This window comes from Micrasema longulum, unplaced genomic scaffold, assembly GCF_059751315.1.
Source record: "Micrasema longulum isolate JH-2025_06_02 unplaced genomic scaffold, ASM5975131v1 h1tg000383l, whole genome shotgun sequence".
Lineage (NCBI taxonomy): Eukaryota > Metazoa > Arthropoda > Insecta > Trichoptera > Brachycentridae > Micrasema > Micrasema longulum.
Window position 1 is genome coordinate 893,153 of NW_028277584.1, and position 18,502 is coordinate 911,654.

The 18,502-nt window shown below is 30.6% G+C and overlaps 1 protein-coding gene across 1 annotated transcript in view; it reads left to right on the forward strand.

Moving 5' to 3' along the window:
- Window positions 1–18,502, forward strand: part of LOC148282013 (semaphorin-2A-like) — a 635,924-nt gene that overhangs the window by 530,171 nt on the left and 87,251 nt on the right. Inside the window, exon 2 of the mRNA XM_088225727.1 lies at window positions 2,630–2,717. Within this exon, the coding sequence (XP_088081853.1) occupies window positions 2,630–2,717 (88 nt within the window). The remainder of the gene's footprint in view (window positions 1–2,629; window positions 2,718–18,502) is intronic.

Below are 18,502 nucleotides of genomic sequence, written 5' to 3' on the forward strand. Positions count from 1 at the left end.
CATTCTAGTTATTAATCCTTCCACTCACAATAAATCACTCTAGCGATCTCTAATGAAGCGCTAATGGCACTACCAAAGCTTTCCCTTCCCTAATATGATTTGCATGTCATTAATTAACATTATTTGTCAGATCCATATGGCGAAGCAATCATATGTAAATAAATACTATCAATCCCTATTTCTATATCAATTTCTGGAGCAAATGGTAAGTACTTTTGCCTTGTGCCCACGAAACTTGAACTAATTATTCACGAATCTCAATCTCGCTAATGTGCGTAAGATCGAATCACTTAACCTATTATTAAGCGCTGAAGTGAATAATAAATTATCGCTAATCGATGAAAAACATTTTAAAACTATTTGATCAGTTATTTTTTTACACATCAATCTTACAAAATCTGAATCTCTACGTTTTTAATCAAAACGACTAATGCTATTTTTTGTTTATTTAACTAAAAGATATTTAATAGGATGTATGTACAGCTTAATACATACAAAATATATAATACTGTCTACTACAATTGTAAAACAAAACTTTTTCACTAATATAAAATTCGAATGTTGCGTTTTTTTTTTTTATTATTTGCAGATTCACTCGTATCACTTTGATCAATTTAAATTTGCTGAAAATAGTATCAAAACAAAATATTTCACAGAGGTGTTAAAATAAATGTTTGTTACTTAGAGAATGGTATGAGTAAATTATATGCGACAATGTAAGTAGTAAGTAAGTACTTTCTTTATTTTACTTAGAGATCGGTGAGTACTTATTCTTCTTCTTCTAATCAGTCCGTTTCTCTCCACTGCTGAATATAGGCCTCTTCCAATTTTTTTCATGTTTTTTCTGTCCCGGGCACTCTGTTTCCATCCATGGCCCACGAGTTCGACGACGTCGTCAGCCCATCTCCTCTGTGGTCTCCCTACTTTGAATTGAGTACTAGTCTGCAATAGTTAAATTAATAATAGTTATATTTTTCAAATTTCGAATTCAACTGAATCGATATTTATAAAAAATACCACTACGATTAACAAAAAAGCATATTTTATGAATAAAATTGAATTTTTTTTTTCTAACAAAACTAAACAAATTATTAAAACCTAATAATATCCGGCGCAAAGGACCAAATATTAAAAATTGGACTGTAATTATAAAAAAAAATAATTATCATTTACTTTTCTAAAAAATTGAAATATTTGAGAAAAGGAAAGGAGCACTTAAGTGGACCTATCTTCAATGTGAAAATTATGCACTGTTCTTTAATGAGGAACTTCAGCACTACGAAAAATTTGATGTAAAAAATGTTTTCTTGCGCGCGGCAAAAGTTCGAGCATTAAATTGTGCGGCAAAGTTTCTTAAAAATGTACGAAATTTTTATTTTTTTAAATAAAAACGAACGGCTTTCAATCAACCAATCATAAAGAATTGTGGAAGATTTCCGGTTTACTTACTGTCAATGGACCAATTGGCAGAACTAACCTAGGAGAAGCGGAAGAGAACTTGAGATGTCACACGCGGAGTAATTTCAGAAATACATAACTTTAAAAAATCATAGCGCTGATAATACGATACATCAAAATTTCAAAAATAAATTGGCTTAGTTTAATAGTTCAATAACAAACGATTTTTTTTTTAAAAACCACTAAAATTCATCATTAGTGCACTGGATGATAAAAACTACTGTATTGCACAATTCATTGTTTTATCAATTTCGATAACGACAAATCACCACGATTTCAAGAATTCTTTGTTTATTCAAATTTGGAATATTTTTTTGATTCATAATCTTTAATTTTTGCAGCTTGATGTTAAAGAAGGTACCTTGAAGATGATTCAAGAGAATGATAGGAATGAAATGTAATAAATAGGCCAGGAATAGTATCAATAAATACTGCTTTGTACCAAACAGTATGATTAATTTATTTTTTTTAAATGTTACAAATAATTTTGACACAGCATTATTTGAGAAAAAAATTGTATTTATTTACACACTTAAAGTATCAACTCCATGGGACTAAAAGCCCTGAAATATGTAGGTAAACATGTGTTTTATTATCAAATATTCACATTTTGTATACTTATTATTATGTTTGTAGGTACATAAATTGTCGGCCTCGTGGTGAAATGGTCAGCGTGTTTACCCAACATGCAAGAGGTCTCGGGTTTGATTCCCGACATAGTTGATATGGAATATTTATTTAAAAAGGAGTTTTTACACTAGAATAATTCATAGTCCCCGGACTGGTACCTGAAGCGTAAGGCTGATCATCTTACCTTCGCGTATATTTTTTTTTATCAAGACAAGCTGCGATTGGTGTACCAATGCAGTGCCTTATGCACTATCCGGTTGGGTAAGGGGAATGATGATGAAGTACATAAATTCCGATAGATGTGTATTGTTTTAGCCTATTTTCTTACGTAATAGACTAACCGACCTATCCATACATAAATATTGATCTGTGTTGTGGATTTTCTTTTTGAAACAATGAAAAATTGCCACTATTAGTGACATATTATAATTAGGAAATTCGAATGTAATTGAATCTCTACTTTACATATAATTAAATCTTTTTTTTATAACAATTTTTTATTCACATACATTTATTTTAAAGGTTTTTCATTTATTTTCAGATCACATGCGAGAATTTTCTTGTGGTGCCCTATTCTACAGAACATTGCTGATGGACATCAAATCGGACGTGATGTACGTTGGAGCTATGTAAGTAAAAATCTCATTTGCTTTACTCTGTTGAAACTCTATGCAATAAAAATTCCAGGGTGTAAAAACCATTTTACTTACACATTTAGAGAAAATGATAAGCAGAATAAAAATTGAATTGTGAAATACGAATCTGGTAACACGTGGATTACGATTCGTAGACCAGGCTGTCTGTTAAAAAGTTAGTTAATTATCTGATTTTGCTTTCTGAAAAATCCGTTTTTTTTTCAAATTCGCAGAAATAAATTTTGTTTTCTGTAGTATTCCTTTTTTATCCAAATTTAAATATTCATGTGGGCCCCATTCGACATAATTGAAATTTTATTAAAGACATGCGATAGAAATAAAATATTTAGGTACAACCAAAATATTATTTTTGAAATAAACACAACAAACGTCATTCCATAAACAAGTGTTTAAAACAAAGTTTTAAATTTTAACTACTTAATTTTTTCAACGATAATAGAAGGTATAATTTAACTTTGATTTTTACAAAAAATTTGTGTAATTCAAAATGCCTGTATTTCTTTTCGAAAACCGAAATTCCAGTTTTTTTCTTTGGTAACTTTTTTATTTAATTTATTTTCTTTAAATTGTTAGAAAAAATACATATTTAAATACTTTTTCCGTACATAAGTACCAATGTTAAACTAATTATATTTTAGTTATACGAAACTTCCAAATATATTTTTTATCGGTATCTTTTAAAAATAATTGTTTGTATTTCATATTTATTTTTACTTGAATTTTTTATTGGCGAGATTTAAAAAAAAACATCGTTTTAAAATAGCAAAATCTTTCTTTTATCAAATTACTGCTTTGATCACAAGTTATTCACTGAAATTATAGCGATTTTTAATATGGTAATGTGTAAAAGACGGAGTTTTACTTTCTGACTTATTGACTGTGTTCAGTTTAAGTTTATTATCAGATTCCTTTGTGCCGAAATACTTCAGATTGGTACTGAATATTTAAGAAGACGTGCTCTTCATTACCTATGTGATAGGTTTGTAATTAACTAGTCCCAACATATGGCTCAGTCCTTGTCAGCTATCTTACGGATTCCCAAATCTCATCTGATTAACGCTACAATATCCAGGAATTTATTAACTATTTCACCTGCCACTCAAGCCGATCCCGGTTTAGCTGTCATAACCATTCCTGTTAATGTGTTTTCCTTGATGAATTTCGCATTATGGACCCGTTTATCTACGTCGTCAACGCTACGCCATACTCGTTTGATGCCTCTCATTCCCAACTGGTTACGACTAAATAATGTTCCGTGCATCACAATATTTAGCGTACAAGTGAGTCGATTACTACATTTTAAAACATGTCAAGCACGATAGTGAAAACATGATATTTTGGTAATTAATTTTGGATAATGTTTACAAATTCACTAGAAAATTACAACATTGACTATAAACATACTTGACAGACATTTACAGAAGTGAAGAACCTCTTTCAGTTAATAATAGTTATAATTATTATTATTTCAGTTGATGTTATTTTTATTATTTCAAGGTTCTTGTTTGTTACGTTCCTTTCAGGGCCAGACAGCAAAATTTTATTTTTAAAAAACTGTTTTGTTTTTTAAATATATAATCTGAAAATGGAGTGAATCCTTAATTTCTCGGAATATCATCCCTTCCACAAACCCTTACCCCGCCTCTAAACAGCCGCTTCCCTTGTCCGCGTCCGGTGCGTATCGCTTCGTTAGTCAAACACATTTTTTATTTCTTTTTTGCGGGGAAGGAGTCGGGGTTTTCGGAAGAAATGCTAGTCCAAGAAATTAAATATTTACTCCATTTTCAAATGTTAAAAATAATAAAAAAATCTTTAAAAAGTTAGTTTTTGGAAAAAAATATACCTATTTTTTTTAAGTACACCACGAGGAATGTTCCTCTGAAGTTTCGCGGTCTGGTCCTGAAATACCGCGTTTAAAGAAAATTAAAATAAAAACACTGGTATTTAACCACTTTTTATTTATTTTTCTACCGATCGGTTTCTGAGCTACTACGTGTTTATTTATCTTATGGTAATTTACAAACGAATACTATCCTATTTGAAAATATTAACAGTAAAAACTTTTAAATTAATAGTGGGACACCTTACACCCAAGCAACGCGCAACTCTTGCAAATTGTGGAACTTTACTTTAAAAATAACTTTAATTTTAGTGAAACCATGAATTTACTGCTTGACGAGTTAGGTAAAAACATTTAGAACGTTTCGTGAAAGCAGGAATTTACTGCGCGATGAGTTTGGTGACAACTCTATTTCCATTATATTCTATTAATAGGCCTCCACGATCATGTGATTTGACGCCATTGGATTATTTCTTATAGGGCTACGTTAAGTCCATGGTCTATGGAAACAAAGCAAAAACTATTGAAACAATAAAATAAAAGCCAATATGATACGCACCATTTTAGAAATTACGCCCCGTTTTTTTTTAAGTCGTCCAAAATTGGACCGACAGAATGCGTTTTTTAACACCACCCGCTGACTGTGATTTTTTGTCACTTCACGTTGTGTCACTGTGGGTGCGCTCACTACTCACTACTGGTGACAAAATGTTCGTTTAGCGATGGATTTCAAAGAGGTCGCAGTGATTTGCACTCTTGAATTACGCAGAAACACTACTGGGTACAGCCCATATATAATGAACGATTATTTAAAGGAAAAATTTACTTTCTGTATTCTAAACTACGTCAATATCCTCTCAAGTTTTGAAAATTATTTTTGTTTTTCAATAAACAGTTTTGAAATAATTTTATTGAAATCTTGTCCCACAATTTTCTTTCCAAATGAATATCAGAGAATTCCTTTAATTTTTTCTAGGCAATGCTGGCTTTTTCTCTGTGTCTTCTATTGACAATTCGTCCTCAATATCATTTTCTTGCAGAGAAGCAGCCATCTTAAATCTCGCCCGCATAAATAATGGTTTCAGCTCTTTAATTTCACGAAAATCAACATATGAAAGGGTTTAAGAAATACAGATGTTCAAATATGGGTAGAATGGTGAATATTTACAGTGTGTAATGTGGCCACTTAAACCAGCCAATGACAGGTCATAATCCTGTCCAAAATGTTCTTCATCACTGTTGTTATAATATGTTAATCTTGAATATAACTGAAAAATTTACAACACACGTCTGTTTGGTAGGCGTCTGCCGGCAGAGTGACAAAACGTTCCAAGTGAGCGCACTCCCATAGCAATGTACAGGCCGGGGCCGGGTGACAGTCACGTCACGCTGGAACTTTTTGTCACCGTATTGTCGTCATGTCGTCATGTCGCCACAGTGAGCGCAGTCTCATATATCTCCATAGCACTTGACACAACCAGCGGGGGCTCTAACTGCTTGACGCGGATTGGAGTAACATATGAGAGGCGTTCAGCAGGTATTTTCGAATTTCACTTATTTGGAGCAACTGACCAAAATTTCGAAGATTTCTCCTTCCGGTGGATAAATATGGCATCATCTGCAGAATTATTTTAAAAACTGGATACTACTTTTGATGTAAAACTATTTAAAGAGTACAAAGTTCTCAAGGAATAGTTTAGAAGCTTAGATGACAATACATTCTCTGAAAGCTTAACTTCTCAATGATGCAAATTCCTTAAAAGTAGAAAGTAGTGACATGACTGAATTACCAAACATCTTCCGATTTTCATTTTTCATTTTGACCCATAATGTGAGCAAAAAAATGAAGATATTGAACATTGATTCAGTAATCGCGAAATTGTTGAAGATGTTTTCTGTTGCATATAAGAAAAAAAAGACATCTGTTCCATAAAATTCCAATATTTTTTTCATGTGTGTATTGATTTATGAAATTAAATTTTTACTAAAACATTAGTTTTTTTTTTACAGCTTTTACCTAAAACATGCACGTTTTCAAAAAAAAAAATGTATTTTCATCCTTCGAACTTTAATAAAAACAAACTTATTCCAGCAAATTTTTGCTTCTTTTATTTGAATTTAAAGTTTTATCGCGCTTTAGAATATCCAATATTTGCATATTGGCTTTCGTTATCTGACAAATTTATTCAAAACTTTTTGAAAATGATCTCATAATTCATATACTTGGATTAATTATTCGAACGCAAATATTTTCGTTAAATAATGAAAATTAATGAACAAAACTGTACGTTGTTTTTTTTCACGATGCAAGAACGGTACAAATTAAATTATCTCAGTGTTTATATAAGACAGTATTGTAGAGATCATGCAGATGTTCTGCAAAGCAGTATGAAGTTAATTTATCAGAAAGAACATTGGCAATAAGCCAAGTCATAAAACAGTAAACAGTAAACGAATAAACACATCGCATATTTTTTCCACTAGAATAATCCCTTGAGATATTGTTGGCACTGCAGTTAATTTTTATTTATTTGACATGTGGTACAATTTTTACTTTTCTCCGTATTTAGGACTTGTTTTCGTCAAAGCGGATATTTCGTCAGTATCATAATCATCATTCCCCTCTCCGCGCCTAGTGATTCATAGGGCACTAAATTTGGTGAACCAAATGCGACGTATTTCGATCATCTGTTAGGTGAAGGTAAGGTGATCACTCTAACGCTTTAGATGTTAGTTCAGGAACAATGAAATATTGCAACTAAAACAATCTCTTAAATCAATATTTCATGTCCACCCTGCTTGGGGTTGAACCCAGGACCTCAATAATGGTAGAAGAGTACGTCGACAAGTCAAACTTTTCTTGTTTTTTTTATTATTTACTGAAGTATACTTTTTTTATCATATCCTAAAAGACGTAAATAGCTTGGGCTGGAGAAATGGAATATAGATATGGTAGAAAAAGATTGAACCTCGGATATTATATATTATTTTTTTGAGTATCTACATAAACACAAGTTAACAAAAATAAATATTATGTATTAACTTATTTATTTATTTTTAAATTTAAATAGATAGTCTTTCATAAAATTATAAAAAATGTTTAAAATTCAAAAATTATTTTCAGACTTTGTCTATTGGTGAAATTATTCAGTCAGAATCATCTATTTACATCAGTAAAGGTTTCAGCTCTTAAACTTCATAAAAATCTACAGATGGCATGGTTGAAAAAAATCGGATGTTCAAACGTAGGCAAAATAATAAATTTATAATTTGAGAAATCAAACACTGATTTGAGTCTACTGAAAAATTTATTTTATTTTTACTAATATTAAAACAAAAATATGTTAACAACCCTAATTTAAAACAATAAAGGAACAAACCAATCCAATATCTTCACTACTATTAAACATATTTAAATAGACTGTTATTTCACTATGTACCTATATGTATACACTTGCATGATGCATTTTAAATAGATTAATCACTTTATAATTGCGTTTAAATTTTTAGAAATTCTTAAAAATAAAATTATTTTATAAAAATATATTTATGATAACATAAATTTCTTCGTAATATTTCAATCGTGTATTAAAATGAAAAATATCACAAACTTATGACATTATTATTCATTTAATTTACACAACAATTATCTTAAGATATAAAACTATGAAGCTTCATTAATTATCTCACAATACATATATGTGTGTCCAAATATACCTACTTTGTTATAAATTGTTCCGAAACTCAAATTCCTAAATACCCCATTACCTTTTTAACACTTAGCCTTGCCTTTAACTATGGATATTCCCCACAATTCTGATAAATGTACATGGTGTAACTTAATAAGATTATTTTAATGTTTTACCTAAGAACCTTAAATTATATAACTATATAAGGACATTCAATCCATCTAATTTTTACATTCGTTTGAAAATACCCCTAAATACAAGGCGAAACAATTGTCACGATTTTTTTTGTTTTTATACTTGTAAAATAAAATAAAGTGTTCAGTAGACTCAAATTAGTATTTGATTTTTTATGTTATAAGTTAAAATATGAAGTTCACAAAATAAAAACCAAATCAATCAGTAAAATGGTAAATATTACACAGTATGTCAAATGTCCACTTAAACCAACCAATGACAGACCATAAACCCTGTAAATGCCTCTACTTCTATATTGCCTTCTCGAAAAATTCTTTTGCCTCCATAGTTTTATATAATTATTATTGTGGATAAGTTTAATAACGCCATTTCCTTAATATAATACCTCAAGTCGCTTTGCAAAGTGATTCTATGAATATTGATTTAAATTTGACTTAAATTTAACATTAAAGTAAAGATTAATTATAAATCAATTGGTGTTTCCATAATATGCAACGGATTTATTCAAATGATTTAGAAACTTTTGGGCTTAAAGTTTTTTTCCGAAACATCACTTCACTCTCACCGTTTTGCATTTCTGCTGGGAGAGCATTCCACGCCATGGAGTTTGCAACCGCAAACGCGCGAATTAAGTGCGCTAATATATTGACGTACTAAATGAACATTTGTTTTATTGAAATCCACTAGTTAGATACGACGTTCAATAAAAAAATTCAAAACAATATATTTAATATGTGTCAAATTATTTCATATATTGATAATTAAATATTCTTAATTGATACTTACCCATTTTCGTACTGTATTAATCTTTCCTTTGTGTTATTATCAAGCAGTTTCTTTGTATTCTGATTCGTTAGTGGAGGGATAATTATAATTTGAACTCTGTATGTGAACTGAAATATAATATTTTTCCTCCAATTATACTCCTAAGGAAGGGTTGTCCGACCTCCGACCACACACTAATGACTCGGGGTGACTGCATATTATATAGAATCGTCTGTAGACGAGCATACAAAAATTAAATTAAAGCTTTTCTTTATTTCAACCGACGAGTATCTATAGAAAATTCCATAATGTGGATGAGTAATTAGAAAATATGAATCATTACATTCACTTAATTATATTTAATAAAACTATCAACATCTTACGTAAGCTAATATTAAAATTGAAATCGTCTGTATCCGGACAGATAAAGAATACAATCGCCCGGATGAAATTCAACCAGAATTCTGGACCAGCGTTTTCGGCTCGATGATTACTCTCAGATAAAAATTCGGAAAAAGGAAATCGAATGGAGATAAATCCACCTCGTTCTGTAGTGGTTGTTGGGTTTGCCTGCCACTTCTGAGGTACAGGGTTCGATCCCTGGTAGGGTAGATATTTTTATTTTTTTTCATTTTATTTAAATAATATAATCATACATTTTTCCAATTTTTTTTAAAATTTCTAATGTATTTTTTACCAAAACTAAAATCCCACCAAGCCACTTTCTGTATCTTATTGGTGGAGATTATAGTTATACTAACTTATTTAATATTATTTACATTAATAAAAACAATTAATAACAGATATAAATTAACACCTGGAAAGATCAGAATATACATATATATAGTACAAGTAATAATATGTATATTTATTTTTGAAATACAAGAAAATATATGAAAAATTTAAATATTTACACATAAGCTACTATTTCTATGAAATATGATTTAAACGTAAGATAGTTAAAAAATACTATACAATGGACTTAAACACTGCAATGACTTGCCTTACCGCTTGACAAATTACACTGGAGACATATTTAATATGAACCTTAAAAAGCACATGATGACTACGCTAACATGACAAGACCTTAAAATGTTTATGCAAAAACGTCGTGAAATAGCTCATGTAATTTATCTATTAAAAATTGCCTCTAGTTCAATTGACTATCTTGAGCTACTATGCAAACTCTCTTATGTTTCTCCAAAAGTTCTTAGGAATAACCTTCCTCTTCATATTCCTCCCGTTTCATCTAATTACAGGCAAAATTCATACTTACGGGGAATTTTAAATAATTTTAATGTAATAACAAAATCATTAAACATATATTTATTTGCGAATAATCATAAAGACGTGCGGCGTTTGCGTTCGAAATAATTCGCAGTGTTTTTTTCTTTTCTTTTGGATTTACATAAGATTACTATTTATTATATTTTTGAGAATATTTTTTAACTTACTGCGATGCTACTTGTAAAAACCCGTAATTGGCTTATTTTAAATTTGTTTTGTTTTATTTAATATAAGATAAATATAGCTGTTGGTAATCCGAATAAAGAAAAAAAATATTAAAAATTAAAAAAATATCAATATATCCCTCGGACCTATGTTGAAAAGACCAATGTTACTATTCATTGACTCCAAACTTTCATGGAGTAACCTATTTGAACATGTTAAATCAAAAATAGAACACGTAATTGGCGTTCATATAATATTTATTTTATAACATTAATTTATATTACAATACATTACTTATATTGACAGGCTGGAGAAAGTACAAAACAAATTTTTAAAACATTTGAATTTCCGATGCTCTCTTATATTTCCAAATCATGACTTATCTGGACGTTTTCACAAACTGATTAACCTCGAAAAAAGGAGAACATTAATGGACCTCACATTCCTCTATAAAATTATTAACAGTCTAGCTGATTCGTCCCAGCTCCTAAATAAAATTCAAATTAACTGTCCATCACGTGCCCTACGAAATCACCCAACCTTTAGAATACCTAGTGTCAATACGAACTATTGCCAGAATTCGTTTTTACACAGATCGTGTTCCACTTTTAACAGCTTTTTTAACCATATAGATATATATCATACAGGATTACAATTATTTAAAAATAGTGTATTGAAAACTTTTGAATAAAACTCCGGTTGGTCCCTTTTTCTCTTATATCACTCAAATTACATACATTCATATTATTATTATAAAATAAATTTCTCTTTTGAAATTTTGTATTACTTCTAAAATCGCTTTAATGAAATTTTTATCGACTTTTCTTGGTTTAAAATCTTCTCCTTATATTGCTTTTTCAAATTTTAAATGATTACTTGCCATACTTGTTATTCCTACTTTATTTTTTCTTTTTTCTCTGCTGCCATTGGCATGTTTTTATACTTGTTATACTTTTAAACTACTTTTAATTACTTATATTATATATGTTAATAAAATCAATATATTGCTGCTCTTACTATAATGTGTCATTAATTTTGAAGATGTTTTTTAAATTGACCTAAATTTAAATTTACTGTCTTATATTTCACTTAAAGATTCTTCTCATCGTTTCTTTGAATCCCTTAAAATAAATATGTGTTTATGTTTTTCCTTTTTTAAAAAAAAAAAATGTTATTACTATTTTATTTTATTTTTACATCTGAGTATGTTTTTCATTCTTTATTTCCATTCTTAATTCTTAATTACTCTTACAAGTTTTCTTCATTTTTAATATTATTTCCATTTGTAAATACTCACTACAAACTACAAACCTTAAAATATTTTTTTTTTTCACTTAAATTTAAATTTTTAAACAACTTTCATTTATGTTTTCTTTTTCCTTCTCTTTTTTATACTTTCATAATTAACATTAGATTTAATTGCTTTTTAATATGGAAACTTCACTGGTCCATTAGAATTAAGTCCAATTGTGTAAAATATTAAACTTTGTAACTGTACTGTATGTTTCCTGAATAAAAGAAAATAAAAATAAAATAAAAATAACCCGTACGGGTTTTAAAAATAGTAATAAATAATACTATTTTTATGCAACTAGTAAATCCTTAACTTAATATACTGAGTCGGGTTGTGGTCCCCCGGCTAATGTTGCTCTCTGATGCGAGGTTTGAAAATCGAACCCCACCAACCTAACTCGATTTCTATTTTCTAATAGTGAGGTATTTACAACTCGTAGAAAATGCCCCCAAATTTTTTAATATGAATAAATCGTAAGAACGCAAACAAATATATTTTTTCTTATTTTTAATTTCGATTCCTTGTGATGAAACTAGCTACTCATACTGATGTTTGTTTGGGCGTTAATCGTTGCTGAGAAAAAAATATTGGTGAGTGTTTGCGGTAGTTTGGGATACACAGTTTTTATTTATTAAAAACACATTTTTATCGCGAGTAGGAGTGGCCCGCGCCATCAATATCGAGCTTCCCTCGTGAGCACTCCGCTCCTGTCGCCTGCTATTGACGTCTTGTTCCGTGCATTTGAGGTCTTGCTCGATATCCGTTTTTTACCTCAGGTCAGGGAAGCGGACATCAATCATCCGGCGCTTTTACCGCCCTGGCTCCTCCACCGTCTCGTCGCCCGCCCATAAATGTTTTTTCCCAATACCCCATCCTACCTTCAGGGCGGGGCCCTTTAGCCCATGTTTTAAAATCATCGTAAGACGCTTAACATGATTTAACGGCTCGATACAAATGCCGCTTTATGATGCGTCGTATCATCATCATACCCTTCACACCCAGTGGTGCATTGCATTGGTAAAACACATGCAGCTTATTTCGATCATCTTTTACATGAATAATTGGTAATGAACGGTGATCGACCTTACGCTTCGGGTGCCAGTCACGAAAAGATGAAATATTGCAATTGAAACAACCCTCAAAATCATAGTTCACTTCCACCTTGCCAAGATTTGAACCCAAGGAGGCAATAAGGAAATATCATATTTTTTAAAAACATTTTTAGAGTCCAATTAATAAACATTATTTTGCTATTTATTAGAAGCATAAAAAATACTTTTGAATTTGCAATTTTGAATTCCCACAAAAACGGTGATTAAATTGGCCACGCCCTTAATACGCCACGATTCATGTTTATTCATTCCTGGTCATTTAAAGTTGTGTAGAACAATATCACGAATCTCGACTTCAAAACAACCAAGGCCAAACACGTCACATTTTTCTAGCAACGTATTTTTTAAAAATTTCTTTTTTACATTTATGTATGAAAACATTTCTCCACAATATCCAAATTAATTGTGAAAATACAATTAATTATTCTAAATCCATTTCATATATTCTTATCGGATTCCGCAGTATGTGATATTTCCCTATAAATAACGCTATCTTCACCGGTATATATCGAGACGGTATAAAGTAAAATCGATATTCATGAACGAAAATGTTAATATTTGTGTACAAACTTAAAGTACCTTCATCGTTTACCCATAATTCAAAATGTTTAGAAATAAAAATAAAAAATTCAAACCGAAAACATAATTTTATTTTGTCGATAAAATTTAATAACACCAGCCCAGGACCTCAAGAATACTCAACGCGGTGGACTAATCTTCACTCGATTTCCTTTTTCATGATTTTTAACTAAGAGTAGCCACCGAGTCAACAACACTCCAGGGTTTTGGTTCTATTTCACACACAGAACTCTATTCTTCATCCGCCTGGACACAGAGATATAATTTATGGGAAATCGTTTTACGTACAAATTTTGTTGAAATGATAGTGCGTAAGCCCTGTAAATGCCTAGACTTCCATATCTTCTTTTCTAAAACGTTTTCCATCTGTAATTTGATATGATAATCTAAGTAACTCCATAGGGGATAAACTGTCCAAAAACATTTTGACAAACTCATAATATGGTTACAAAATTAAATACGTATTTTCATAGTAAATCACGTATTAGAGTTTGCTTTCTGTATTCTTATATGAGCTGATATATCTTTATTCCGAAATCTTATCATGAACGACAGTAAAATACCTCAATAAAAAATATAGTCCTATTTGTGGCTGGAGATTCTACTGACCCAATCAAATCTGTATAATACGTTTGTGTATTAAGAATCCTTAAGGACTAACATTTCTTGGCTTTAGCTTACGAGGCTTGTGGATAAAATCTGCCGACCAAATAATCTGGGGAATTCGCCGTTGCGTCAGACCCTAAGATTTTACACACATAGATACCAAGAATAAATTAATATCAAGGTTTTTATAATAACATTCAGAACATTATTTTCTCTCTTTGTTATATTATTTCGATGATATATTTGGAAGAAAGTTACATTTCCACGTTATTAAATATATATAAAAAAGACACTAAACGATTTTCTTGTGACTCAGTACAAAGGTCCATTATATAAATATAAATACTTTTTATTTTATTTTACTAACATAAAAGGTGAAAATGCCTTTTACAAAAATTACAACATAAACATGTTTGGTGTAATTATTTTCAAAACGCACACAATACTTTTTACCCAAGGTTTAGAAAAAAAAAATTAAACCTAAAAATTATATCAACTATTCCGTAGAAGTTTAACACAATTTTAAAAATGTAAAAAACAAATTAAGTAGTTAAATATTTGAAAAGATTAAATTAACAAGAAAATTATAAAACACTGTTTTGTATAATAACTATACTAAAGGTTTAATTACCATTCACCATTTTGAAAAAAGTTCAATAGGTTTTTTTTTTTTTTTTTTAAAGAAAAATAAATATTTGCGTTCTTATGATTTACCCAAATATTTAATTTTGAGGGCCATTTTCAACGAGTTGTAAATAACTCACTATTAGAAAATGGAATCAAGTTGGGGTAGAGTGGGATTCGAACCACAGACCTTTGGTCTGTGAGTCCGAGACACTAGCCACAGGACCACAACCCGATCTATAAGAACAATATCCTACACTAAATATATCCGATACGTGGGAATAACTATTACCGAGTTCCTGGAGTCTGTTTAATACGGCATAACAAGTATACACTATCCGTAAATTGTTGCTGTATTATAGTTGCAGCTGTCTAGTAATTTTTCCAAAGTTGATGAGAGATAACAGTTCTGGGCAATCCCATATTGAATTTACAATTTTGAACAAATTTAATAAGTCTTCTTCTCTCGCTTAGTTTAACAATTTTTATGTACATAAGGGAACAATCAAGACTTAAATAAAAACATTTCTTTCGGAACTGTCTTTATTGAAAAGACCAATGTAACTAAATACTTGTGGATATTTATTGGCTCCAAAAATTCATGCAGCTACCTATCTGAACATGTACAATAAAAAAATGCACACGTAACTGCGTTCCTCACTCCGTTTTATTTGCCGTCTACTACGCTATGATAAATTCCCACCTATCCTATCTATTATGCCAATGAAAATCAGATCTCGGAGATACAAGTTTTTCAGAACAGAGCTCTGAGAAACATTTCTTGGACTAAAATGGGATTCCCATGTCTAGGATATTAACCGACAGACAAAAATACTTCCTTTCAAGGCCTTCCTTCAAATTTTAAATATCATAAACTTTTCTGCTCACGCAAATTTAAAATACACAAATACTCGTATCCATAACCACAATACACGAAGCTCACAAAATCTTCGTGTATCCAAATTCAATTAACGTTCAAAGCATTAACTTTGTGGTCAAATATTTTAATGAACGTTGGTAAATATTAATATTTAACCACTTACTACCAACTTTTTTAAAAGTCTTCTGAAAATATTGGCTATTCTCAATTCAATAAACTGCCCGATAAACTAAAAAACGAAAAGTCGAATAGCAAATCTAAAAGTATTGCAATTTAAAATGTTACTTTAATATTTTTGAGAATAGTAGTTATTAATATAATTTAGTTTCATATTTCTTATATTATGTTTTCTTACTATTTTGGATTGTATTACTGATATTAAATAATGTAAAAAAAAAAATTTCTCATTATGAACCGTCTCAAATGAGTTTTTTTTATAACTCTTGAGAGTGATACTTGGTTCATGTATTGCATGTTCTATTAATAATAAAAATAATTTTTAAAAATATATTGAATACTTTTACTAAAAAAGTTAACTAGCAGAAGAAGGATGAAAACCGAATGAACGCGGTAGAAATGCGATATCTTAGACGAGTGTGTGAGAAATCAATGTATGACAGGTTTACGAATGATGAAATCAGGCGAGAGTGTCAATCTGAGTCAAGTATAATTGATAAGATTAAGAAAGGGTCTCTGAGATGGTTTGGTCGTGTGGAACGAATGGACGACGAAAGAATGGTAAAACAAGTCCATATGGTGAAAATGAACGGTAACATGAGACATGGACGACCAAGGAAGTCGTGGCATGGTCAGATAAACCAAAATCTTAAGTCTGGTCATGTCAAAAGGAAACAGAACTGAAAGGCATGTTTGACAAGATGTATGAATGTGGAATAATCTTGGGATATATACCAGGATAGACGTGTGTGGCGGTCTATTATTTCTGCCTATACCTACGGGGAAATGGCGTGATGGTAGTAGAAGTAGTTAAATAAATTTTCGAAATGTGAACTACTTAACTTGTCGGTGGATAGAAAAATAAATTGACTCAACGCGTTGTCGGGCTCCAGCAACAGTGCTCAACTTTTAAACAGAAATATATTCGATAGTGATAAAATAAATAACCTAATAAGTCATTTTAAAGAAACCCTCAACATCCAATACTGAAAGTCTTTACAAATTATTTAAATTTCATACAGTAGACACTATTTATAAAATAAATTTCATTATCCAAATTTTTTTTTTTTTTCTTGTTTATAAAACAAGAAAAAATAAAAGAGTTTGAGGTGACTAAGTCACTCAAATACCAAAATAATAATAAAATTTCTAAATTCCATACAAGTCATGGTCAAAATAGCTTTGTCTTGAAAGGTGTCAAAAATTACAATAATCTCTCCAACGAACTTAAAACGATCAAAACTAATATATCTATAAACAAATTCAAATTAAATCTAAAGAAATTTTTTGAACAAGTATAAAAACTGCATTAAGTTTTAATTAGTATGAATGTATAATTATTTTCTGATATTCTTTATAGATCCTATGTTTTTTTTCTCATGTACTCATACATTTAAAATTATATAAACTCTTAAAAGTAAATAACTATAACAGTGTAAGTAACAAAAGTACATTTGTATAGAATAAAAAAAAATCACGTACTATTAATGAAATGTATTAATAATAAATGAAAAAAAAAATGTGTACGTATATAAATACATCTCTTAAACTTTTAACAAAACAATAATCTAACATTTCCAATTTCTTCTGCGCGTTTTTTATAGAGTTTTTTGAAATAGTTTTTCTACTGTGAAAACGAGATAGACAGAATGGAACGTCACTCCATTTACGGAGCCCACAAAATTTTATGTATTATTAAAAATAATATGGATTATCCTAGGAACTGTAATTTTGTGCCCGCGTAGGGGGAAGAAAATGGCAAGTTCTGCTTCATAGTGAGCTCTGGGGAAATTAATAACATTGTTAATATCCTTATATACCACCTTACAACTTGCTACTAGAAACAGAACCTACAAAATATCTGGATAGATATCCGATCGGGGATCGTATGTTTTTATCGGTAAAGCGTTTAGTTTTGATTACTAGAATTAAAATCACAACGCATTTCGGCTCCAATTTCCTTAGTATATTTCCCGTTTCTTTTCTTACAATGAGGAAGTTCAGCCTCACTGGAAATTGAACATAAAAAATATATTCTCCTTCTTCTTCTCTTGGTGTCCTGCCAGGTGTCCCTATGCATTGAAGATGTTAGGATTTGTTCTGCGTACTGCCAGGGTTTTCGAGAATACCCGCGTACTGAAAACTCTTTACAACTCCTTGGTGCGAAATAGACTCGAGAGTGGCTGGATGATTTGGGGGCCACATGAACTGAAGTACTCTCTTGCGATAGAGAAAATCCAAAAGAAGTTTCTGAAATATCTCTACATGAGAGAGTGCGGGTATAATCCTTGGCTCTACTCGACCGAGTTTCTCCAGGGTATGCTTGGCTATAACAGTTTAGAAACTAGAAGGCATGTGTATTGACTACACATTTTTATTGATTGTTGCGCGGTATGAACGATAATTCTGAGATTATAATGAGAATTGGTTTGAATGTTCCTGATGATTACCTAAGACAGCGTCAGCATAGATTGTTTCATATTCCGATATTCAGGACCAACCTGCCTATGGTTATGCCTGTTGGAAGGGCTACCGCTATGCTGAA